Source organism: Stegodyphus dumicola, chromosome 9 (assembly GCF_044657685.1).
Source record: "Stegodyphus dumicola isolate Sdum_Otavi_A_Nest chromosome 9, ASM4465768v1".
NCBI classification, from domain to species: domain Eukaryota; kingdom Metazoa; phylum Arthropoda; class Arachnida; order Araneae; family Eresidae; genus Stegodyphus; species Stegodyphus dumicola.
In genome coordinates, this window is record NC_140776.1 from 49,067,722 (window position 1) to 49,095,042 (window position 27,321).

Genomic DNA, 27,321 nt, shown 5'->3' on the forward strand with positions numbered 1-27,321 from the left:
AAATTTTAAATATTTTTGGGGAAACAAATGTACAGCTCCACGTAGTTCTTTGATATACCCGACAGGCAAAGCTCAAATGAATCACAAGTTACGAATTTCTCAAGTGTAAGATTTATTCTCTTACCAGCTGAAGCATGAAAAAATAAAGAGCTCTTTGACTTTCTAAGGTACTTCTTAAGGTACAATACCTTAATAATTACTCCTCCGTGTCCCAAAGGTTATTTACAAATGTTGCCGGAAATTGCGTGCGACGATTGGTATATATTTCTTTACAGCTGAGTCAGAAAGTTGTTGGTGATGCACGTTCATTGAGCCATCGCCAGTGCTGAAGCATGTTTATTTTGAGGTCTTGTAGTCATTGTTGAATGCATTTTCGTGAATGATTCGCTGCTTTTAAGCCATTGTTTAAAATTCTTATATGGGCGCTGATCCAGATTGCCGTGTTCATTTAACAGATAAACAAAAATAATATGATACCATACTGGCGTATTAGAACATTATTGAAAATGTTATGTAACACGGAGTAGCTAGCTTATGTGCATAAATATAAAACATATGAATTTAATACAGAAAGAATCATTACTAGTAACACTTACGAGCATCGAGTGACGTTTTTGTTGCTTTCAAACCTTGTTATCATAATAATTTTGATGCTTAGAGTCAGAGTAATTTCATGATATTAAAAATGTTTTAATTATTAATAATACTTTTAATTTTCCAACTTATTAAATGGGTTGTAACTAAATTTTTTAACAAACACTTTTCGTTCTAAATGAATTCGTTTCGTTCGTTCTTTGTTATCAATGTTGAATGTAGAAACTGTTGTTTAAAAATCTTGCACATATATCCCAGGCAGCATGCATTCGTAAATTGCACGAGAAAAATACGTGCAATTTACGAATGGCCTTTCGTATAAAAAACGTTCAAGTTGAACGTAAAAATATCATAAAAAGTGTCCAGTGGCAATTACTAAATATTTACGTATATTTTTACGTTATACTATACGTAACTTTTACGTAAAATTTAGGTATATTTACGCGAGACTACTGTTCATTCGCTACTTTTACGTATAATATACTTAAATTTCAGGGATTTACGTATATTTATCGCATATACGTAAATCTCAATTTTTTGCTTCACGTATGCGTATATATTTAGTAAAAATTTACGTAAATTTACCCGATTTTTTACTGTATATAAACGTATATATTAGGTAAAAATTAAGGTAGATATTCCCCGTATTTTACGGTACAAAAACGTATATATTTGATAGAAATTAACGTATATATTTCCCGTAATTTACGGTACAAAAACGTATATATTTGATAGTAATTGACCTAAATCTTCCCTATGTTTTCTTTGCATATGCGAATGACTGGTAAAAATTTAATCCGATGTATTCTCCACTTTACTGTGTATAAATGCACATTTTTTGGTAAAAAATTTGCATAAATCTCCAATTACCTTTTCACTGCATTTTTCATAAAATGTACTTATTTTAATCTCATATTTTTTATATAAATCTATGCAAAAACTTTCTGTATGCTATGATTAAAAGGTAAAATAATTTTTATATCAAATTCTTATATATCTGCCTTTTAGTTATGTACAGCAATATGGAATATATATAACTGGAAAATTTAAATGCACTAGTAAATGAAAAAAAAAAAAAAAATTTCTATTAAAAAATTATGTAACACTTAAAGGCTGAAAATTACTTTTAATATTTCATTTCAAAGTGACTACAAAATATGCAATAAATTTTGTAAACATCAATTCTGTGTTTTAAATCAATTAATGCTATCGTTCATTTGCATTTTTGTTTACTAAATTCATTTCATAAATTTAAATTTAGTAAACAACTGTAGCAAACAGTTGTTTACTAAATAACACTTTAAATAAATTATTTGCTTTTCCGAAGGACATTTTCTTATGCCATGTAAATGAACGATAGCATTAATTGATTTAAAACATAGAACTCAGGTTTACAAAATTTATTGCATATATTGTAGTCACTTTTAAATGAAGTATTAAAAGTGATTTTCAGCCTTTTAGTGTTATGTAATTTTTGAATAGAAATTAATTTTTTTGCATTTAAATTTTCCAGTTATATATATTCCATATTGCTGTACATACCTAAAAGGTGGATATGTAAAAATTTGATATTAAATTAATTTTGTCTTTTAATCATAATATGCAGAACATTTTTGCATAGATTTATATAAAAAATAGATTAAAGTAAGCACATTTTACGAAAAATGCAGCAAATAGGTAATTGGAGATTTATGCAAATTTTTTACCAAAAATGTGCACTTTACACAGTAAAGAGGAGAAGACATCGGACTAAATTTTTACCAAAGTCATTCGTATATGCAAAGAAAACATAGGGAAGATTTAGGCCAATTATTATCAAATATATAAGTTTTTATACCGTAAAATACAAGGAATATCTACGTTAATTTCTATCTAAAGTACAATATAGTTAATTAACAAATTCAGTAAACGAATGTAGCACAAAAGAAAACATCATACGTTTAGATTATTTGAATGAGTGTGCTAAATTTTAAAATTGTTAAATATAGACCAGGAAATTGTATAAAACTTACCTTTTCCAATAGTTTACCAAGTTGACTTTGTTATTTTCCTTGAAGATGAATGTTTAATGTCACAAATATTTCATTCATATCTTCAGATAATACACAAATATATACATATTTATTTATTAAAATTCAGTTTATCCCAAACATGTTAAAGAAAATATTAATTTGCATGCAAGTTAATCGAGTAGCTTCTGTTTTAATTACACACATAATTATGATATGTAAAAATTTTACATTTATCAGTCAATCTTGCAATGTATTGTAATCTATTATTGTTGTCTTTTTCAGTATAAAATCTTATAAATATATTAGATCAGTACTAAAAGTTCACCTCTACAAAAGAAATGCTTTATTGAGGTATTTTTAAAAAGTTCCCTTTTACAAGGTAACTGTTAATTTCATAAATAAGTTCATATGTTCTTTATTTTACCTTATATACCAGATAAAATTTCAAAAAGTTAATTTGTTTAGGAATATTGAATTTTTTAATATTTATCTCATGTGACTTTTTCTATAACATCATTATAAATGTGCATGTTGATGTGGACATATCAATTATTTTTTTCATCAAATAGCTTTATGGTATTAAATGATTTAAAAAGAGGCAACTGGACAAAAGAAAGCAATTAGAAGTTGGCTAATTTTTTATTAATTTGTTGTCAAACGCTGTGCATTTTAGATTATGCTCATATGATGACAATGAGTTATTTAAATTATAAAATTATTATGAACATATCCCACATAAATTAACAAGTATAAAATTTCAAGTTGTTTGAAGTATTATGAACTGTAATACTTGCAAAAGAAATACACATGAAATTAATTTAAGAATTAGGTTTATTTTACAGGTATTCAAAAACTGCAATTACTGTTAAACAATAAAAACTGACATCAAATCTGAAGAGCATATTTTTTTCAATAATAAAATTCAACATAGACTTCATGCAGCTTCGCCATATTTGTTCTATAGTTCGCTGTCTTTAATATCCTGCTCGATTTTTGTAAAAATGAATTCTTTGTCACCCAATGTTTTGAGAACAGCTCCTAAACAAGAAAAAGAAAAATTTGTAATAATTTCACACTTCAGAGGTTTTCAGTTTTTAAATATAGTTGAAGTATTAAAAGATGCGTATAAAATGCACTGAGTATTTCATATTTAAAAATTTACATTTCAGTAATTAAAAATTTAATTTCACACTATCACACAGTAAGCTTCAATTATATACCTTACACAATGCCTATAATTTCAAGTGAAAAATACTTAAGATTTGTTTAGAACTGCAAGGTTGAGAAAGTCTTTAATGGCTATGTTTGTATTTAAGTACATGAGAAAAAACTTAATTTTGTATTAATTATATTGCATTAGCCTTTTCAATTTTACTTTTTTTTATAGTAAAGAATATTCACTTTCTTACAGATAACTTTTTCTTAAATAAAGAGTAAGCAGAAAACTAATCACAACACTATATACATATAACAGAATACTTCATAAACATATACATGTCATTAACATACGTATATGCATTAACAGGCTATTTTACACATTTCAATAAACTAGAAACCAATACACAATCAAAAGTATTATCAGTAAATTCCTCCAAAATCAGAGCAAAAATCTTTAATTATGATAACAATGGCATCTCAGTTTGCAATATAAAATATTTCAAGTCTACATTCATGTGCATTCTAAGCAAACAGAATGCTGAATAACAATAAAATTATAAATACCATAAAAAAGTTAAGAGCCACGTAAAATGATAGCAAGACTAAATAAGTCTTCCTTCAAAAATCAATTTAAATTCAAAAATTTGCCTTCCTGTTTAACATCTCAAAATAGGGTTACTGCTTTCACTAACTAAATTTCCTGTCTTGGCAAAATAAAAATTGTCACTTCTGTTGCAGGAAATATTTGCTGCAAACTTTGTATGCAAATAATCCAGTGAAAAAATTTTAATTGTGGCTTGAATATTTTCTTTATTAAATAAATGAAAAATTGCCACATATTAATTTATGATCCACATGAAGCTTTTTACCTCTACCATATCATGCAGCTATTTTAAAATATATACTCTCATATAAAAGCCACAGAATTTTTTTAACAATATTAATATAGTATAAATCATTAATAAATCTTCTAAAAACAGCCCCAAATTTTCTGAATTTTATACCCAAAACATAATTCTACGTAACTGTTAATGTATGCATTTGCTTGCACATACTTAAAATGAATTATACACACAAAAACTTAACATATTAACTTTAATAAATTCTTAATTAGCAGGATGACTCAATTAAGGCAAAATATGAAAAGATCTACCTGATGGAATAGTTGTAAAAGATATATTTAAAAAAAGCTAATATTGTTTACCTTACACATAGCAGAAATTGAGTAAACTGTATGCAGCTGGATTATTTATTAGGAATAGAAGTTAGATCAAAGTACCAAAGTCACACTAGGGCTTTAACCATTTGGGTGCAAAGAAGCACCTGAATTTCAAAAAGAATAATTTAAAAAAGCTAATAGAATTACATAACTTTTACAATCTAGTACAAATATTAGACACATAAACAACACTGAATGCCATTATTTACTTGCATATTTTCCTTCTTTGTGTACTTTACTCCTTAATTTTTCAGGATATGATTTAGAAACAGAGTTATGGTAAAAATGTATACTGGTAAAAAAAAATATTGCTGAAACTGATAAGTCCTTTGAATTATATACTATAGTGCAAAGAGGGATGGAATATGTGACTAAATATGATAAATCAGATTACAATAACATTAAACAAATAACATGAAAAACTGAAAAAAAGAAATTTTATTTGAAATTATTTTTTAACTCATGGAAAGACAGACAGTATTTCCAACTTATTAAATTCAATTATATTTTACCTTCGTCAAACCAATATTGGTAAGAGAGTTGTATTTAAAATCGGTGCTAAGCTAAAACTGCTTTCTTGCCTAATTTTATACTATTGAAAATACCAGTAATTGTCAAAGTTATTCGTACTCAATATGTGTAAGATTATTAATGAGTTGCCAAACCTCAGTTAACCATCTAATATACTACATTCAACATTATTATTTTTCTTTTTGAATGTCAGGTTTTCATTATTTCTGCCAATATATCTGTAACAGGACATAAAGATTGAGTTAATGTAGAATAGAAAATTACCTTGCAAGTTAGCACCTTTACCTTAGTGGCAGTACTTCATTCTCTAGAAAAAACATTTTAAATTATTATACTTAAACAAAAAATTCATATTTGTTACAGCAAAACATCATTAATACAATAAACCAGAGTTGAATGCAAATCTAGTTTAACTCCATTCTTGAAAACTAGTTTATTACTTTCAATTTAATTTAAAAACAATAAAAAATAAGGTACGTATTATGATGACTACCTAGATATCTCGCCTAAACTGGCAATCCTTGTAGGTTATACAGGTTAACCCTAACATAGGTTATAGAGGGCACTAAGATAGAGAGTATTAATCCCACACTAGGGACTCTAACATTTGGTAGGAACAGTTTGAAAAGTGAAACAGATATTTATAGTGAACCAATGCAAAACAAAAACAATAGTTCTTTAGGGACAAAGCCCCTTTGGACTAATAAATCCGAGTAAATTAACAGCTTTTAGCTATTTTTTCTTCTTGTAAAAAATAGACATACATAATATTTTTAGAAAATAACAGTACTTTAAGCATGCAATTTCCACATATTTAACACAATAATTCATTCTAGCTCTGTTGCAATACTGGCAAAGGTACTCCTCCGTTATTAGGACGGGATTCAGAAATGTACAATGAAACCTCGAGATACGAGGAAAGTATGAGCAAAATACGAGATTAATTCGAGTAACGAGCAATGAGCCAGGCTGTTGGTATGGGTGGTGCCATTTCCCTATCCGGCTCAACTCGGGGAATCCCCTCGTCAGATCACTCAGTGTTCTTTTATATACGTGTTTGTGCACTTGCAAGTTAATTGTTTTGACATTTAACGTGAAAATAATTATTTCAATATGCCTCGCAAGAAGATTGTTGCCTCAGATAGTGCTGCAAAGAAAAATAAGGAGGCCATGGCCGTCGATATCAAGAAAGAAATCGTAGATAAACATAAGCATGGTGAAGGAATTGGCGAAGACTTGCGGCCTTTCAATATCGAAAATCTATACTATTCTGAAGAAGCAGGAAGAAATTAAGAAACCTGATGTAGCCAAAGGAATTATCGTTGCTTCCAAGCACCATAAAAGTACTCCTAGATGTTGAGAAGCTGTTGTTGGTGTGGATTAATGAGAATGAGTTAAAATGTTGGTAACAAAGTTAAACTATTGTTATATTATTTACCAGTGTTATTTATTAGGAAAAATTGACTTGATATTAAAATGTTGATATTTTTTGGGGTGTGGAACGGGTTAACTGAATTTCCATTATTTTCAATGGGGAAGCTTGTTTCTAGATATGAGAAATTCGCTATACCAGTTGAATGCTGGAACGAATTAAACTCGTATCTCGGGGTTCCACTGTAGATATGTAAGCATGTGTATATGCATGTATGCGCATATACACATACATATATAAAGAATATACACATGCACACGCGAGCACCTACATTTAAAAATGCATGCACATAAACACACATTTTTGAATCTCCTGATAACAGAATACCTATATGAATCATAGGATTTACATTATTCAGTTTCATTAGAATTCTTAAATGCAGAGGATTTACATTAATCAGTTTTATTAGAATTCTTAAATGCAGAGGATTTACATTAATCAGTTTTATTAGAATTTTTAAATGCAGAGGAATTACATTAATCAGTTTTATCAGAATTCTTAAATGAAATCTTCACTATCCGAAAATTCAGTTTCATTTCCAGCTGAAACTGTATCAGGACAATCTCATTTATATTATTTCCCTATAACAACTGAACATTTTGAAAACCTTTTCTATTCCATGGAAAACTAATGCTACATTAAACATACATTTTCTAAATCTGAAAATTTTAAGTTAGCTTAGAAACTGTAATCATTCTTAAAAAAGTTTGATTTATGCAGATGTTAGATCAATAAAATTACTTTCCTGTGAAAAAGTAATATGGCATTGAACAACACGATTTTACACATCAAGATATACTGAGTGAAAATTCCTGAAATGTTTTATTTCTTGGTATCTCTGCAAGAATTGTATAAATAAGACTACATCCCTTTTATATATATATATATATATATATAATGTTTAGTAAATATACTATGAAGAAAATTGGTTACATTATTTACAGTTCATAATTAATAGAAAATAAATCATTTCTTATCTTATCAGAATTTATTTTTATCACATTCATAAACAGTACTAATTTAAACAAACATACCATTATGATTTCAATAACTATGAAATAGAAAATCCAAATCTGCATCTTTGATGGTCTAGTAGATTGGACGTCTCGTTTACTACAATTCAGCAGGGTGCTGACTCCCCAGACTGTAATATATATATATAATTAATGTACAAGGGAAAAAGCAACAAAAATATAAACAATTTCTTGGTTTTATATAAGCATTTCTGCACATTTACAATTTAAATTTTTTTAACTATCTAGTTATATCAAAATACATGATTTAGTAAAATATAATTCAAATAATTTAAGGTACTTTAGATCAAATACTAATTTTTCAATAAATTTTTTCATGCAAGTCTAATAATCAACATAACTATCAAGTTTTGACTTCGAAAATTATGTTTAGAGAAACTTGAAGCTGCAGTAAATAGTAATAAATTTATTCAAAACTGAAAGTAAAGCATTCTTACTTTATTTTCTTTCTTTAACTATGGCAGATCTTTTAAAACAACAAAATCAAACAAACAAAAAAGAAATGCATTCATGAAAGGACTTAGGACTTACTTATTATTCATGAAAGGATATATTTCAGTAATTACTAGTGCATAAAAATTCAGTATATATATAAAAAAATGAACACAGATTTGGAACCTGTGTAGTACCTGTGTTTCTATGGCATAAAGTTTCCTTTTTTAACAGCACAATATCTTTGAGTTAAAGATTATATATTAAAGCAAATTTATAAAACTAAATTCAAAAATAAGAAATTAAATTATTTTTAGGGAAAACACTAAGCAAATAAAAAATTTTGAATTTCATAAATAAATGAAAGTTACATGCTTTATTTTTTGGCATAAGGTAGATAACATTTCCATAACAGATTTCTGAACAATTAGTCATGTTAATATTGCCTTTCTTTTTCCATTAAAAGCTATTTCCTGCTTAATTACAGTATGCTTTAAGATAAATATTAAAACGTTTGAGTAAAAATAATATAACTATAAAAAGGTGAGACACATACAAAAAGGAGTGACATAAACAGTAAGAAACAGACTAGTGCAAAATTTAACAGTACCAAATCCTGAAAATGAATCATTAGGCACGTACACAAAAGAACAACACATGGAAAATCACATTTCCTACACAGACGCTATTTATAAAATTTTATATAGGTGAAAAAAGTACGAGTATTAAACACTGAAAATACAAAATATTCACTTACTTTCTTCAAATAATTAGTAACTTCGATGGATTCTGTCACAAACGCCAATCCACGAACAAACAGTATTCTTTGCGACTTCACCATTCTTTTCGACCGCCATTGCTGAGTGCTGACTTCACAAATATCCCGCCACAACCGGAAGTAGAAAGTGTCTGCTTTGCCATTGGTCAGTGAACAAGAATTGCAACGCTTTTTTTTTTCTTTATAATTAAACATATTAAGAAAGCCTCTTAATTAGCATATAAAATAAACTTACTTTTGCATTATATAAATTTATATTCACAGCATCTCTGTATTAAGGTAATAATTAAATTTTTCTACGAAAAATAGAAATGTCTCTATATGCGCATGCTCAATGTATAATCGTAAATCCGGTTAATTTTTATAGCGTAAAATTAACTATGCAAATTTTGAGTTCATTTAACTGGACCCTTGTACTTATTCTGTAGATCTCCATATTAAGAATGTCTTTAACTGTTTCAGGAAAAATATAATATAATTATTTATTTACATTATTTATTAATTTTTTCCTCATATAAAAATTATTAAAATCGCTATATCATTTTTTCCGTACATTAAACAAAATTTAAAAAAATTAGCCTCATATGATTTTTATAACAAAGATTAAAGGAACTGAAATATATGTAAAATATCATGATTCAGCTTGCAATTTCGTAGAGTTATTATTATTATTATTAAATAAAAATATTAGTATATCTTTGATTATAATTAATGATCCTTTGGTCTACATTAAACTATTGTTCAAGAAGTTAAACGTTTTCGAGCATCTTCTGCTGTATTTATTATTATATTCCTCGACATGAAAGATTTGCTAGTCTTATTCCAATTCAGTTGCCCACATTTGCTAAATAAAATAAGGAGAGTATTGTACCAAACTCAGTAAGTACACAAATTTAATATACAGCTTATTCCAGTTAAATGGGTAATAGGATTTTCATAAAAGAAATTAAATTGTGTAAATTAATATAGCTCACATGTTAAAATTTATAGAAAAATTTTAGCCTCATATATGAATGCCCCTTTTTTCATGTTCGTGGACAAGGAAAACAAAGTGAAATGCCAGAAATACACTAAATATTTTGAATTAATAAACTTCATTTTCAATCTTTTTAGACTTCGTATAATATCCGTAAAAGTGAAGAATGAAATATACCATAAAGGCAGTAGTTTCTTTCAGAACATTCGGATTCGTATAATATGCGTAAAAGTGACGAATAAAATATACCATCATGGCGGTAGTTTTATCAGTACATTCGGATTCGTATAATTTTCGTAAAAATAACGTGTGGAAAATAACGATCAAGAGTTAACAGTAACTTCAGCCTTTTTCATTCGTATAAATTTCGTAAAAGTAACGTGCAAAAAATACCATACCCTTATTTCACCAAAATTATACGTATATTTTTGGAGACGTGCTCCTTGGGATGGCCTCCAGAGTATTAGAATAACAGTGAAAATTTCGAATTTTGAACCTGTGTCTTCATTAATGAAGTTTTAGATGAAAATTTAATTTAAATTATTTTCATTTCATTTCAAACTTTGTTTAAAAATTTGGAACTGAAAGAGAAACTGGAATTGAATTTAAACTGATTCGGGCTGAAGATTATGCAGAAGGAAACCGATGGCGAACTTTTCTGTTTGCAAGCAAGGAATCTGCCATTTCTTCGTCGAAGTCGTTTTTTCTCCAGCTCCCTCCTCATTAGTTTCATCTTCATGAGCCAGAGACTGTATACTTAAGCCTTCTAATTACGGACTTTTAATCATTTATTATTTTAATAGATTTTGATAAGTGTGGAAAGATTGTAATCGTAATCGCGTTGTTCCCAAAGCTATTAAAATCCTAGTATCAGATTTTTTTTTAAATCTTTTCTTTTCTGTTTTGTTCAATAGATGATGGTACAGTAGTGGATTTCATAATTTATTTAATTTTATTACGTTTGTTTAAAATTTGCATATTTGGTAAATAATGCATAAAATTTCTTCTTTTGTTAGAATAGAGTCATTATCATTTTCTGTTTAAATTCATAAAGCTTTTTGAAGAAATCTACTTTAATTTGCGCTTTATTTTTGATATCAAATGACTTATAAAATTTCTGTAAGGAATGAAGGTTTTATGAGTGTAAGGAGTTTTAAGAATCTACCTCAAAAACAAATTAAGCTTTTAAGACACAATAACACGCCGAATAAATACTGATTCAGAAGTCAAACAACAAAAATCAGCGTTAATTCACAAAATTTTCACAGGACTAGTTTCGATGGTTTTACCGAACCATCATCTTCAGCTGCAAAACCGCAAATGAACAAGATAGGAAATGTTCCTATCCTTTTCCTATCTTGTTCATTTGCGGTTTTGCAGCTGAAGATGATGGTTCGGTAAAACCATCGAAACTAGTCCTGTGAAAATTTTGTGAATTAACGCTGATTTTTGTTGTTTGACTTCTGAATCAAATTAAGCTTTTGTTTAGATTTGATTTCGCCCCTCCCCCAAAGAAAATTGCGAAGTATCGAGGGCCGCATTGTTCAAAACGTATAACCAGTAGACATGAAAAGTTACAAGATTTCAGATATTTAGATTAAGCGCAGCAAAATCCCTAATTCCAAACAGTACATTTTATAATTAGACAGCATCGTGCGAGTATCGTGTTGAAAAAATAACTTGTCAAAAATATCTCAGGGATCGTTATGTATTTTTTGGTTTCTAAACTATGAAATATCAGAAATTGAGACCTCGAAAATTATTGTAATTGTCGTGAACTGAGATTATTAAAATTATCTGATATGTCTTTAAAATGCATTCTTATATTTTTCTTACTCTGCAGTTGCCAATTATAACTATATATTATTATTAAAATTATGTATTACTTTTGGTTACGTTATATGTCTTATATTTTTATTTTATCTTTTCAGAACTATCCAGAGCTCAAAGAAACCTTGCAAACACATTGAATAACTTTAAACTGGAATGTATCGGAAGCAGCCAAACGGATGACGAAATGGTCATAGGTGAGTGAGTGCTTAACGTCAGTTTTATGGTGTGAATTTATTATAGCAAATATACCTAATATATAAAGATTATTTCATTTGTATCAAATTGCTGTAGAAACAGCAGGTTTAGTCAGCCCACAGAAGTCAAAATTACAAACTGTTATTGTTTGAAAAATTATTTTGTACAAACAAACAAGTTTCTTCTGTTCTACTTCTCTCCCATCCAGTCTTCCTCCACAAGTTTAAAATTGAGTATTCATAACTTTAAAAAGTTTAGTTTAAATCCACAATTGCTAACACAATATCTTTTTCACTTTTACGAGTGTCTATAAAACGTTTGAAAAAAGAAATATTATTGCTATACTGGGATATAGCTATGCCCAGGCAACAAATGAAAGTTAGTTCACCGACGAAAATGATGGCTAGACGCAATATTTTTTTTTTTTTATTTCCTAAATATCGAAGGATGTTCAAAACTTGGATCTCATTTCTTTTCACCAGTGTGGGGCCTAGCTGCATTTTTCAAAGATCACAGAGAACAAGTTAAAATTTTGTTTTGTTAGACGTGGAATATACTCATTCTCCATTCATGTGAGTCTCGGACTATTGAAAATTCAGTTTTGGAATCTTGGAAAACCGTGATTTACTATAAAAAAATTATTTTGTTCCATTTGTCGGGAAAAAAACCGTTTGAGAAGTCACAAGATTTTTTTTTTTTTTTTTTACTTTATTTTGGAATCAAATCATATGAAAACACTGAAATACAATGAAAAGATGCTTTCCTGGCCATTTGAAATAAAAATCACTACTGTAATCGAGAGCGTCTTCATTTGAAACCATGTGAAAATAACGCAAAGGTATAAAGGTTTACAGTGAAAAAGCTAATTCTTGTTTACTTATACAAAAGAGCTTTTCCACATTTCTGGTTAAGCGAAGCCTTAATATTAAGTATATTAATATATTATAAATATATTAATGTTAGATTGTAAAAATTGTAAGAATATTTTTATAATCTTAGTACTTTTCTCGAAAAAAAATGAAAAAGAAAACTACAAAATTTAACAAATGAAAATAAATGCAGTTGACCCTTGGAACAACGAGGTTTGAAACTACGTGTCTCACTCATGTACTAAATTTCTCTGTAAATATATTTAAAACTTTTTATAGAAATTGTAAAGGGTTTAAAAAATTGCATACCAGAAATTCCAGGTATTCCAGAAATATCGAAAAAAAGTAAGCAAAATTTCGAAATAATCATGCATGGGCGAAAACGAGTGCATTCGTTATAGTATTTTCTATTTCCATGAATTCGCGAAATTCTGTGTAGGTATTAATGTATTTTATTACTATCACATAGAGTTAACCATTTGTTTATATCACCATAAAATGCGCACATATCTATTAAAAAAAGCTTTACATTTTTTATGTCTGCTAAAAATGCTAGACATCAAAAGCTGGAAAGATGTAGTCAATGATGTAAGTGCAGACAGTTCATCTTGTAAACAAAGAATGTGAACATAGACACAAGTAAATTGAGTGCAGTGCTTATGAATAAATGCTCTTTCTGTTCCTTATGATTGTCTTTCAAATATGTTCTTTGCTCTGGCGTACTTTATTGCAAAACAAAATGCATCGCGTAGTGTTATTGTCTGTATAAGGTAACTTTTATATTATTGGTTTTAAAGCTGTTGAAAATATAGGAAGAATCTAAAATTATTTGCATAGTTTCGACATTGCTAGAAACGTCGTCTTTAATATCCGCCTTTTCAGAATTTAGCATCTGGTAACTCTCAAAACTAATTCAAAGAAATGATTAAAAACTGTTACATAGTCTTAAAAATGGAAATGTTAGATAGATTATGATATAAAAATCCCTCGTTAAAAGGTTTTATTCCAAGATTTAGAAATTTCTAAACTATTTCCATATCTGCCGCTGGTAAAGTAACTAATAGCTTGAAAGATTTTCCATGTGAACATTACAGGAAAAAGAACTTAGTATCGATAATACTTACTAAAAGTAACCATTTCTGAAACCTGAAACTGGAACATGAAAAATAATGGTTTCCTTAAACCTTTCGCTATGAGTAGTTTCTCCGCCAAAAGCTTGACATATCGAAATACGATACCATTTCTGATCTCCGGTTGGCTCGCTGTTGATTGATTAACATTTTAACTTTATCGCGAGCTGTTGTGATGTTTAGCGTGGATTTCGGTGATATGTTCCAGAACATTATCATCATTTTTGCCTGGGTTTCACTTATGAATGGGCGCTTTGGCTACAAATGAAAAAGTTTAAATTTCGTGTGCTCTTCGGAGCAAGTTTCCTTTACATGAAAATGGATTTGTGTTTAAAAATAATCAGAAGCCTGTTTAATGACAATCAATAAGTTCTTTACTCTTTAGAAATTGAAAAGTGGTCTGACATTTTCAGGAGACATAAAGACTGCCAGATCTTAGTTGTTGAGGATTTTAAAATTTATTTCTTCGAAACGTGAAATCTTTTTGTCATTAAGATGTATAAGGCCTAAAAATTGAAATTCGCCTGATATTTATTTTCAATAATGTGAAATTATATAACATATGCTATTAGTCAGCAGCAGATATAATTCTATCGGGTTCAGGAACTATATTAACTCTTTGAGGAGCAGGAAAAGGCAATTAACTTTTTCAGCAAAACTCTTGTTTTATTTACTATATCAGGTGTTACAATGAAATTTTTTGCGACAGTTACACATATTTTGTCCGAGACGCATGAAAAAAATTACCACTTCTGAATGTTAGTGTCAGTGACCACAGCCCACAGAACACATCCCTACAAATCAGTCTCTATGGTACTTATGGAAACAGTTTTTCTTTTTCAAGCAGAGTGCAACTTTACATGTGCTGCATTACCACACTGTTATTACAGGCTTTTTCTTGGTGCTGCAGAGTGCACATCGTCGTGATGTTGTCTTCGATGGGTGATGCTTATTTTCTTGATTGCTGCATCAGCTACTGGCTTATGTTTCTTGATTGGAATGTGCTACAAGGGAGTAGTGAGCTCTAGTGAGCTACAAGGGAACTTAAAAACGGTCAGTCTTGAAAACCACTTACACGAGTGAGTAAGACGTTCAATAGAAGAGTAACCACCGCTCTTCAAAGAGTTAAACATGTATTTGCAACGAGTGTAGTTTTTGCTGATTGAGAAGTAAAATAATTTCGAATGAAATTTATTCATTGCGACGACTACGCATGTTTTCAAAGCTTTGTGTCAAAATATAAAGCCAACCACAATAAAGTGTCCTAGCACTTTTAACTCTTTATGCACGGATTACGAATCATCACTTTGCTACTAGCTTCAACTACTGTAATTTTTTACTAGTCGATTTAGTTTCTTGCCTTAGGGCAATCATTGTAATTTTCTGAATTATGGTGCAATCGCACCTTACACCCGGAAGGCGGCACTTTTATTTTGGCAAAGGTCAAGAGTTTAAAGCTAAGTTCGTAAATTCACAAAATTCTTATTAACGAGTGAATTGAGCACTGTAGTCTTAAATCTTGAAATTTAGTCTGTAATTAATATATATACTGTTTACAGCCTTTTAGATTATTCAGAATGTTGAAACTTGCGATATCTTGGTCATGTGACGGGAACCAGCTAATCATAAAATTCCTATCCGAAACCGAAATTGAATAAATATTCAAGGCAAAACTTTGTAGATATTTAAGTGCAGGTACTTGAATTTTTCAAATAAATTCATTTAATGTTGAAATTTCACTTTCGTAATTTACGTAAATGGAGAAATAAGCTTGGATAATTAATTTTTATGTTTGAAGTCACATGTTGCAGGATAACGAATGGACTCTTTAATCTGTATTTACTTCCCCAAATTATTCTCATCCTTTCGAAATATCTAAGCATTGGGTACTGATGCCGAATTCTGTTGATTTTTTTTTTTTTTTTTTTTTTTTTTTTTTTTTTTTTTGTAATATATAAGGAATTTTCTCCTTTCTAACTGCGTGCCTTCGGGTTATAATTGGAAGCCATGTCGAGAAGTCTGCGATTTGAATCCCGGCTAAAGCATCGCAAATTTATCCTGTTTCATGCTCCGAAGTAAACCTTATGACTCTAGAAACTGAACCCGAACTAAAATGTAGTGGAGGATAATTCGTCACCACCTGTATAGGGCGAGGCAGGAGATCCAGACTTCGAATTCCGGCCGAGGGTTTTTCCTGATTTTTGGAGGTGACCCAATGACTCTAAAATTATCATTAGCCTAGTAACCAGTTATCCTTATCCAAGATGGTCAAATTATTCTTAGACTAAATCTAAGGACTGTATATCCTTAAAATCCTAATACACTCATGTCCATAAATTAAGGATAATGCAAAATCAGGCAAAGGAAGAGTTAGAAGCAAAACAAATTTAACTTATTTGTAAAGCTTATTTATTAAACAAAAGGTAAAGAGCAAAAAAAGATGCTATATGTTTGATATTATTAAAAAAATTATCGAGTTTTTCTTCCTGGAGCAAATTACAAAAAACACCTATTTACAAAAAAACAATATTACATGGTTGGTATGATTGTTAATACATTGTATGTCTCCCAGACGATGCAATACAATCCGTACAACGCCTAGGCATGCTGAGTATCAAATTATCGATCTGATCTTGGGGGATATTACACCACTCAAAAAGCAATGCTCTCCGAAGTTGCGGTAGACATGTAGGAGGAGGTTGACGGGCTGCAAATCGTCGGCCAAGCATGTCCCACACGTGCTCTACTGGATTCAAGCCCCGTGAGAATGCTGGCCAGTTCATACGGGTGATATCCTCCGATTGAAGGCATTCGCTTACGATGTTTGCACGGTGAGGACGGGCGTTGTCATCCATAAACACAAATTGTGCGCCCATGGCGCCCCGAAACAAACGTACATGTTGTTCCAGAATGACGTCCCGATAGATCTGGCTTGTCATGGTTCCAATTTGAACATGCAGGTCAGTTCTGGAACCCAGAATAATTCCACCACAAACGAGCCCTCCTGCACCACCGTAACGGTGTCGTTCAATTTTCGTTCGTTTCGTCTCGTTTTCTTGGTTGTAACGGGTACCTGGAGCTTTCCATATGAAAGTCCGGCGAGAATCAGACTGCAAGCTAAACCTGGACTCGTCGGGAAACATCACACAAGCCCACTGTTACGGTGTCCACAATGCATGCTCTCTACTCCAGGCTAACCGCAGGCGACAGTGAGTTGCAGACATTGGAACGCATCTGACAGGTCTACGAGCATATAGACCAATCTGCCCTAATTGTCTGTACACGGTCTGCCTTGAAATTATCGTACCAGAGACTGAAGAGAGCTGACGAGACATGTGTGAGGCTGTGCTCCGCCTGTTTCTTTTGGCAGTAACTGCCAAATACCGGTCCTCATTCGGCGTTGTAACTCTGGGGCAACCTGTGCTGTAACGTCTACTCACATGACCATCGTCTTGGAATCGTTGCCAAAGCCTGGAAAGGACACTCTGGGCAATTCCAAGTTCGTGTGATACTTCCAGTTGGGTACGCTCACATTTCAGACGGCCGATAATTCTACCACGTAGAAAGTCATCCAAATGCGTCCTTTGTGTCATAACTATTCGGTTATTGCACTGAAATGCTTATAAAGCGCCTGCGAAGAGTTTTACTTCTTTGCCTGTATTCCTTATATATCTTACACTCTCGTCATTGTGACGTACCATCTGGTTACTTCCTGAAATTTGCATATGATTCTTGAAGATGTGTGTAGTGATTTTACAGGTGATATATTTATTTTAGAGTTCGATTTCCGAGTGACTCCGAATTATCCTTAATTTATGGACATGAGTGTATTTTCTGTCTCATGGTCAGTCCCATTATCACCGTTTCTTCACTATGCAATAATACTATCCCATTTAGAGCTAATCATTTTTCTCTTTATTTTACTCCAGCAAATTAAGCTAACAATTTTTACTATAAATAATTTAATAAAGCTACTCGCAAGATAATTTTTTAGCAAACGTTTGCGTTTATTTTATCACTCATTCATGTTCTGAGTATACCAGTTAAGTTTCAGTATATGGTTACAACTCGTACAAAATATCTACTGTGCTTTTACTAAATGTGTTTTCTTAGCTTTATTAACTGCATTTTTTGTTGTACCAGTGACGGCTGGAGAATTTAAGAGAAACTAATATTTTCACGCCAGCAAGCACTCCATAAAATAAGGATTCCTGGAATGTGAGGACTCCAGAGTGTGAAGGCTATTGTACTATTGAACTTTAACGTATGCCTTCTTATCAATTGTAGAAAAACTGGTATAGGTTAATATTGCATCAATAAGTTTAGTTTATAGTTATCGGCAAAGCTGGCCGTTCACATCTGCAAAGTTTTGAGGCTAAATTCGTACAAAATCGAAAGTTGAAGCAAATAATATTCTTACTTCTAGCTTTCAATATACACGTCTCATAAACGCGTACAATGGTTGCTACTTTTATACAGTTTCATGATTCCTTTGCAGAACTCGTTTATCGAATATTATTTAATCTCTTGATACGGTTTTCTGAAGGCGTTACGCTCAATATTGTTAGTACATGTCATCATTTAAGATGACACTTCATTCTAGTTAGGAGAAAGTAATCTACAGGTGCCATTTCTGGTAAATAAAGGGGATGGTTGAGAAATGTGATATTTTTCTTTGCTAGGACGAGCTTGTCAAGAATGGAATTGTGTGATGGCATATCGTCATGCAGCTAAAACCTGTTATTTAACTTATGGTTTTCAGGGTTTTTACGCACTGAATTTTCTTCAGACGTTTGTCCATTATATCTTTGTAAAATATGCTTCTCTGTTGCAACAAATTTGGCCTTCCAGATGCCCATATATGAGTGGAAGTTTACGTTATTCAAAATTTGATATCTCTAGGTACCGTTGTTTTTCATAATGCAAGAAATATACACACATTCATACAGATTCATCATTATTTATTTTCTGTAAAATAATGCAGTTGGTGGCAATAATTTGAAAAGTGATTCAGACTTTTATAGTGAACCAACGCAAAATGCCAAAACAATATTAATAGCCCTTCTGGGCTAACGTCCTTTGGGGTAAAACCTGCAGATCACTCCGGTCAAATGGGGATGATTTATTAGTCTTTATCAATTAACTAGAATTTGTAACACTTCCTTTATGTAGATGTAATTTCTCGAAGTTTTTTTACCGTTAAGTATTAAGCATGAAAATTAAGAATTTCATAAGTTGTCATAATTTTGCTAAATATCCTTCTATTCAAGTATCTAGCTTTGAATTTAAAAAGTAATTATTTAATATTGTTACGCTTTTTTTTTTATTCCTTCACGTTCGTACGGGGTTCGTAGATTTGGAGTGCATAACGACGACACTTGATGAAGTAGCGAAACACACTTTATTTACCAATATTAATCAGATAGTTCCAAAATCACTTTTTACAGTCTTCGATGAACTACTATAAACACGCTGGAACAATCAGCGACACAGCCTTCACATTGTCAGGCAATAACGGTGGAGACAGCTTCCTGCAAAGCACCAGAGTATAGCTCCTGACTCTGCTTGGTCGTTCTCGGAACTCCACGTACTCTCGAGACTCTCCACGCTACAACTCGCGATGCACTCGACGACACACGAGCACAGCTCCCGATTCTTCAGTTCAGTCGTTCCCGGAGCTCAAAACGCTCTCTCGACTGTGCACTAACCGCGATACACTAAGAGACTCCTTCGGTGCACTCGGCACTCGTTGCCCGGCTGTCAACTCGATCGACTCCGCACGGCTCGATAGACGAGGCACACTCTCTAAGACACACTAACTGACTGCGGACCAGCAGGGTTTATATAGCTATCGGCTTGTGGTCGAGAACATTCTGGGCTAAACCGGTAAGAACTCGTTCCAGAAGGTTCTCCATCCGTCCATTGTATATCGACAATTTTGTCGCCAAATGTGGCAACCCTGACTTCCCTTGCCATTTATGGCAACCCTAAAACTACTTTGCGGGGAAGCCATCTCACCGCGCCTTGACATTTCGGAACAATATAAATATAAGAAAATCAGAAAAATATTAATTAGAATTATTTTTCAAAACATCAGTAATTTACTTTATGCAAATTTTCGCTCTTAGAAAACATTATCTGCATTTGGACGGGAAATATCTTGCTCAAAGGCAAAATAAAGAAAAAAGGTTTTTTTTTTTTTTTTTTTAAATTTTCAATAAAATTTTAATTAACTTTTATCTTGAGGTGGCAATTTTAAATGCTTTTTAAAGCTATTTGGATTGGATTTGTTAAATTATCTCTAAGAGTATCTGCTTAAGAGGATATATACTTTCGTGGAGGACTTTCTACAGGAAAGTGTCTCCTATCCATATTGCACCCCCCCCCAAAAAAAAATCACAAAAACACCCATACAGCCAGCTGTGTTTTTCATTTAGATTAAGCACTTTCAGTCTGTTCTTAATTACTTTAATTTAATTTAATTTCTTTTCTTTTCTGGATGTTATTTTGAAGCGACGTCGTAATTTAATTTATTATGTTAGTGCTACATTACGTTTATGATATATTTTATAGAACACAAAGAAATAAAAGTAGGTAACAACAAAAGTGCATAAATAAGTTACAGTAGAATAATGCCATTCCTTCTAAAAATCAAAGAAGAAATTTCAAAGCAGAATCAATTTGCTGTTCCCGATTAAATCGTTAAATGGTTGCTAAAGATAACCCTGTGGGGTTATTCATGTTTCTACCAGTACCATTAAGAATAAATGCACGCAAACGTTCCATTTTACCCGAATGTCACTAATGACGTTACCCATATGACGTCAGCCCTTTCCAGTTTTTTTTTTTTTTTTTTCAAAGAGTTAGATTGATTTTACTATTTATTTTCAGGTCAAATTGTTATTGTAAACATCTAGCCATTTCCTGCAGTAGAAATATCGGACATTTAAGGCCGCATATGTTACTTCAGTTCAACAATTTTGCTTCTCTTCTTGCCTATCCTCTTTATTTTTAAAAAATTCTCATGCAAGTTTTAATATTTAAAACTAAGTGCAATTTTTTTTTTTTTTTTTTTTTTTTTTAATTTTTACCATATCGTAACTTAGAAAGAGGCTGATATTCTATAAAAGGAGTTAATTATCGTATAAGCCTTTAGTTGCTGGAAGTAATTTCTGTGGAAAATCCGCCCATACGGTAAAGTGGTTAAGGGAGCTTACTGCGTTATCGAAGAGTTCAGTTTCGAATCCCGGAGTAGGCATAGATGTTTGTAAATCTATAGTGTCCTCCGGGTGACCTGGGGCCACTCTAAATATGCAGCGAGCCGAAGGTGTTCTCAACAGGTTGATGGTAGGGAATGAGGAATGGTAGATCCTCGGACCTGTCCCCCCCCGGTTGCCGTCCATCAAAATTGGGGGCGGAACTGAGTCACCTGTATGGTGCTCAAGGCTCTTACCAACGGCAGGCACAACCTTGCACTTCTTGGCACAAGGAATTTCGTGAGCTTGTTCTGATGTTACTATCAGTTAAATAAGATAAGTCACAACAAAACACACACTTCTGTGGAATCTTTCCCCTGCTTTACGCAATAGAATTGCATAAAATAATTGCTTACTAGTATCAGTTTTAAAACCCTCGCTATGTTTTCTGAATGGTAGATATATCATCAAAATAACATCCTATAACCGCAGGTTCGATTTTCAGAACTAGGAAATAGTGACACGTAACCATTTCAAAGGTAAACTGCAAATACTTTATTGCCTCAAAACTTTTTAATGATACGATTTTCTAACTAGAAGTATTATGGTCAATTATCGTCAAATAAATAATCCTCGATGTCATATTCTCTGATAGAAACGTTTTTGAATAATCCTCTGTTCCTCCACAAAAAAATCATTTGCAGCAGTAAGTGCAACAATTCAAATATTGCAACATATTGTTACGAATTCTGTACTTAGATAGGTAATTTTAGTAGAATTAGAAGTAAAATTGTTCTATTTTTCTGTGTAATTTAGCGCGAGACAAAATTTTCGAGAAAGCTATGTCCGAAAAGTAAGAATACAAGGAAAAGTGCATTTAAAAGTGCTGGTAGAAACTCTGATTTTAATTTCAAAAATTGTTTAAACTTTTTTTAACTATATTCGGTGGGTGGGTTCTTTTTTTACGTCCAAAGGGGCAATTTGCCCAGAAGGACTATTAATTTCGTTTTGGCATTTTGTGTTGATTCACTACAAGCGTTATTTCACTTTTCCAATTGTTACCAGTAAATTTTATTGCCCTCTTTTATATTTAACGAAATTAAATATAAAAGAGTAAACGGGTAACTCGGTAACTTGGAGAAAATTCTCCAAGCTGACAACGGCAAGTCGTCAAAATTGGTGAGAAATCGCGAAAAGTCACCGGCGACCATTCTGAAACATTTTGGTCCAGTCCCTGTATCACCGTAATTTGTATTGAAATTGAATAAATGTAATTGGCCACTGTGTTAGCTGTAACCGTAATTCCACCTTCCTATTGTTTTCCAGTAATTTCGAGAAGCAGAAAGTACTAGAAATATCTCGCGGCCTGTTGAAAACTGTATAATTCCGAAGAGAGAGCATCTGCGCTCCGTTGTTTAGTTAGCTGCTGTTGTTATTGTTGCGAGTTCAGCGTGAGGTCGGGTCAGCTTTCTCTTTAGATGCGCTTTGCGTTGCGTTGTGTTTAACGTTCTTAGTAGTTTATATTTCTCTTGATAAAAATAAGTTTTATTAACCTATTTTCGGACTTGTGCATTCAATCTATTACGAACACGTACGCACGCAACATCCATTTGTACATTTCGTTTGCTATTGTAGAAGAAAATGAGCATTGTATTGGTTTCCAATTTAGACTGAAAATTGTTTTAGGTGTAGTGGGTTTTGGAACTGACGATTTTATTGGTCATTTTTAGGGCTTCATGTTAGGATTGTGGATACCTATGTCTTGCTACTTGTAGAAACTTGGGAAATCGGGACTGCTTTCAATGATAACAACCGTGTATCATTCGACAAGGTAATACGGCATACTACTTGTCTAGTTTAATTTAGTTCACACACTCTCAAAAATAAGTGCCTGATATATTTTGATAATAAGTGTCTCTCAAAAATATGCCTCTATAAATATGTTCTTAAAACCTTTTTATTTTCAGTTCCAAATTGATGCATAGCAACGCGATCTTTTAACTACAGAATCACTCTTTTTTTTTATGCTGCTCAGTTATGTATGAAAATAACTCTAATTTAGCAATTTGCTTGTACTCTTTTTGACATTTTCTTCAGAAGGAGGCTATTGGCTTGGTATTTTGAACATATTTGTAAAGTATTATTACTTTTTGTTAGCCTTTCTTCTCAATTCTAACTGTTCCAATGCTCCTCAACTCTACACGCGATGTTCTGCAAGGATAATGAGAAAGCAAACAAATAAGTTGGCGGTAACTAATATAGTTTTGTTAATTGATCGACTGGTTGACTTCCCGACCAAGTCAACCTAAAAATGACTAGACTTGCTATGTTTCTTTGAAGGTGGTTCAAAAAGGATGAAAAATGGTGCAAAGCTTATCGTTGAAGCGGGGATGTGTTAAAATTAAAATTTATGGATTTAAAGCAATCGGTTCCAGTTAAGATTAATAAGTTTGTTCCTTACTTTATATTTTACATAGTATATACACCCACTTTCTTACCAGCTTGGTGAGCTCTATTTTTTTATTCTCATATGTTGGTAAATTGTGCCTTTTTTGTCTTAAAAGAGATTGATTTATGTTGTTCTTATGTTCCGGTTAATTTTTTTTTAAATTAATCTGCGTGCAATAGATATAGAGTTATCAACAATTTTAAAGTGTAAGTGAAGCTAAGCCTAACGTGGCGCGAATTTGTTTACATTTGAAACTCTTAGTAGTATTGTGAATTAAGTCAGTTGGTGCTCCAGTTTCAATATCGCTATGCCAGTAAGAGCAAAAGTTAACTTTAAATTTCATTACGCCGAAAATTTTGTCTTTTTTCCCGTTGTCCATATTGCTTGTTTCTGGTAGAAACTCTGATTTTAATTTCAAAAATTGTTTAAACTCTTTTTAACTATATTCGGTGGGTGGGTTCTTTTTTTAAGTCCAAAGGGGCAATTTGCCCAGAAGGACTATTAATTTCGTTTTGGCATTTTGTGTTGATTCACTACAAGCGTTGTTTCACTTTTCCAATTGTTACCAGTAAATTTTATTGCCCTCTTTTATATTTAACGAAATTAAGTAATGAAGAATCTGCATAAATGTATATATGTTTCTCACATTGGGATAAAACAACGTTACCTAGAGCCACCCAATTTTGAATAACGTAATCCTCCTGCGAATATGGGCATTTGGAAGCCCGAATTTGAAAATTGGAATTTTTATTATCGATTTCATGTTTTGTAAAACTTTAACAAATTTTTGATTAACAAACTCAAGGATTTCAAAAGCGAGCAATGTCAACGTTGTATAGAGAAAACATTTTTATCTCCAACGCGTAAGACTGCGTATCGAAAATTCTAAAGATACGCTCATTTTAAAACTATTTTGCGATATTGCTCTTGAACGGAATTTTATGGTTTAAGTGCGAAGAACGTGATATTTAATAAATAAATTTAACACACAAAATTTAAAAAAAAGTCCCTTTGGACGTAATTTAAAATCTGAAACCTTTCAGTTTTTCTTTATTTAATTTTTTATTTTACAATTTTTAATGAGGATATTTTTGACTCTATGCATTTTTCCCTTGCCGCGAAGTGAGACCTGAGTTGATTGAATGAGCAATACCTCTGTTATGAAATTTGAAGAAATAAGTTTAAATGAAGTTCAGAAAAAAATTTATATAATTTAATGAATCGTACAAGAAAGTCATGTGGTGTCTACATCACATTTTTTAAAATGATACGGACCAAAAGATATAAGGATTGAGACAAAAAGAGCTTTTAATGCTAACGCGAGTAATTCTTATTCGTTTAGATGATTCATTGCAAACGACTGTTGATTATTTAAACAGAAAATTCGTTAATATTGTTCGTTGAATTTTTCTTTCTTTTCTTCATTGATTTTTTCTTCATTGTACTTCGCGATAACATCCAACTGCTTCTTGAATATGCTTTTCAACTTAAATAAAAAGATTTTTAAAGCGATAACTTTAAATTAAAAGACTTTTAATCTTCATTTTAGGCTATCTTAAAAGCGAGTAGTCGTAAGTCCAGAACTACCTGTGTATGAAGTTACAACATCTGGACATGTGTAGTAGAATTGCAGCTATCCGAACTCCTGTTATCCGGTATTCCATTTATCCAAATCCCTTTTTGTTCTTTTTTACTTCCTTGCAAGAAGTAAAGGACTTATTGTAATCGTCAAAAATTTCGGGTATCATATTTCAAAGGAAATATCCAATCATTCCCTAATCCATTTTAACTATTCTTTTGCTTGACGCCTGTACGTACGGACAGAATAAAGGACTCGTTTTTCCAAAACGGGTTTTAAAATGGATTGAAAGTGGATTTTTTTCGTAGCATCCGTACCTACGTATATATAGCGCATGACTCAAAAGCGATTAACAGTAGAACGTTAAAATTTTGTGTATTACGATTGCTATAACATCGAGTTTTGCACCTCCCTTTTTTATTGGAATCGGCAGCACTAAAAGTGTGTGTATAATATGTAACTACACCTTTACCCTGTTTAAAAGTCCTTACCTGGCCTTTATTTTCGAAATCTTTAGTCGTAGTCATTCATATACATGTGAAAATATTCATGTTTTGGCGATGGTAAAATTTAAAAAACAAAGTTAATTTTCGGCCAATAACGAAATTTAACTTTTAATGCGGTCTCTTGGTTCCTATGCTTATATTTAGGAAAATTTTGCTCTCTTTATGAAAAAATAAAATGATATGGAGTTTGACTGCCATACGTCAAAAATTTACCTCGATATATAATTTCAAAATGTGCAGTTTTTAATGTCATTTTCACTTTTTAAGTTTTTAATGTCACTTGAGAAATCGATTAATTATGTTAGAATAATTAGAAGTGATAAGGTTAAATGAAGTGCAGCAAAAAATGTGTATAATTTAATAGGCCGTATCGGAAGTTATGTGATGTCAACATCAATTTTTTTTTTCCTATTGTGCTGCAAAATAATTTTCGGGGGCTGAATTTTAACGGAACTGTCTACTTATGCGTCGTGGTATGGAAATATGACGACACCCTTTGCGCTCTAACCTTAGAGATTCTCGTATTTCAGAATTCACTGAATATCACCGTTTATGCCACCGAATTTCCCATCGGTTGAATCCCATTTAGTTCCCCGAGGGAACAGAAAAAGTACTTATTCTGCTTCTAGCTTAAAGTGAAACGAGCTGTCTATAACTTATTACTTTTCTTTACCATCTTTTTTTAGATGTGAAACGTGACACTCGCTTTTTTTTCCGGCTGCTTTCACCCGAATTTGTGGAAAGCATCATCTGTTAAATTCTGGAAATGTTTTCTCACAAACTGGATTTTATTCGGAACGGCGAGAAATATATGATATGTGGTCAAAAAGAGGTCTTCTTGACTTCTCTTAAATATTTTATTCTTTCCAAAGGAACGTAAGAGGAAGATCTTTATAAAGAAGATGGACTTTATTCTGTGGAATTACCAGGTGCATATTTATTATGGATATATTCCATGCCAGTAAAAGTTTATGTCTACATTGAACCCCACTCGTCAATAGATGAAGAATGTTATGAATTCAAACCTGAAACCGTAGATAATTGAAGAAAATAGTGAATCTTTGCTGTGAAGTTTAATTTAGTAGATAGTAACTCACTTAGAAGGCCTTGACGTAGAAGTAAACATAATTATTTATTAGAGGAATGATTACTGTGTTCATCTTTTTGGTGAAAAGAATGAAGTGTTGTTTGTGATTGCACCGAAAATCTCTCATACACACGTAGAAATATTCATTAAATAGAAATCTGAGTCATCTTCGAAAGCGATGGGATAGCATCACTAGACCAGTTCAGTAACTGCAAAAAGCATAAAAGACTTCCTCAAGTACTTTATAACATATGGTGAATATAATAGGAATAGATCAACCTTCCGTGTAAGCTTCGCATCTGTATTGGTTT

General features: G+C 31.7%; 1 protein-coding gene and 1 long non-coding RNA gene across 2 annotated transcripts in view; one reads left to right on the plus strand and one right to left on the minus strand.

Annotated features, from left to right (window-relative positions):
- Window positions 1–27,321, plus strand: part of LOC118187381 (rho GTPase-activating protein 26-like) — a 349,938-nt gene that overhangs the window by 149,841 nt on the left and 172,776 nt on the right. The window contains exon 2 of the mRNA XM_035357592.2: window positions 12,098–12,193. Within this exon, the coding sequence (XP_035213483.1) occupies window positions 12,098–12,193 (96 nt within the window). The remainder of the gene's footprint in view (window positions 1–12,097; window positions 12,194–27,321) is intronic.
- On the minus strand, window positions 3,409–9,299 carry LOC118187383 (uncharacterized). The gene is made up of 4 exons (XR_015042971.1): window positions 9,170–9,299; window positions 7,981–8,090; window positions 5,779–5,821; window positions 3,409–3,644 (listed from the first exon to the last, which is right to left on the minus strand). It is a non-coding gene; the product is annotated as an uncharacterized LOC118187383 (long non-coding RNA).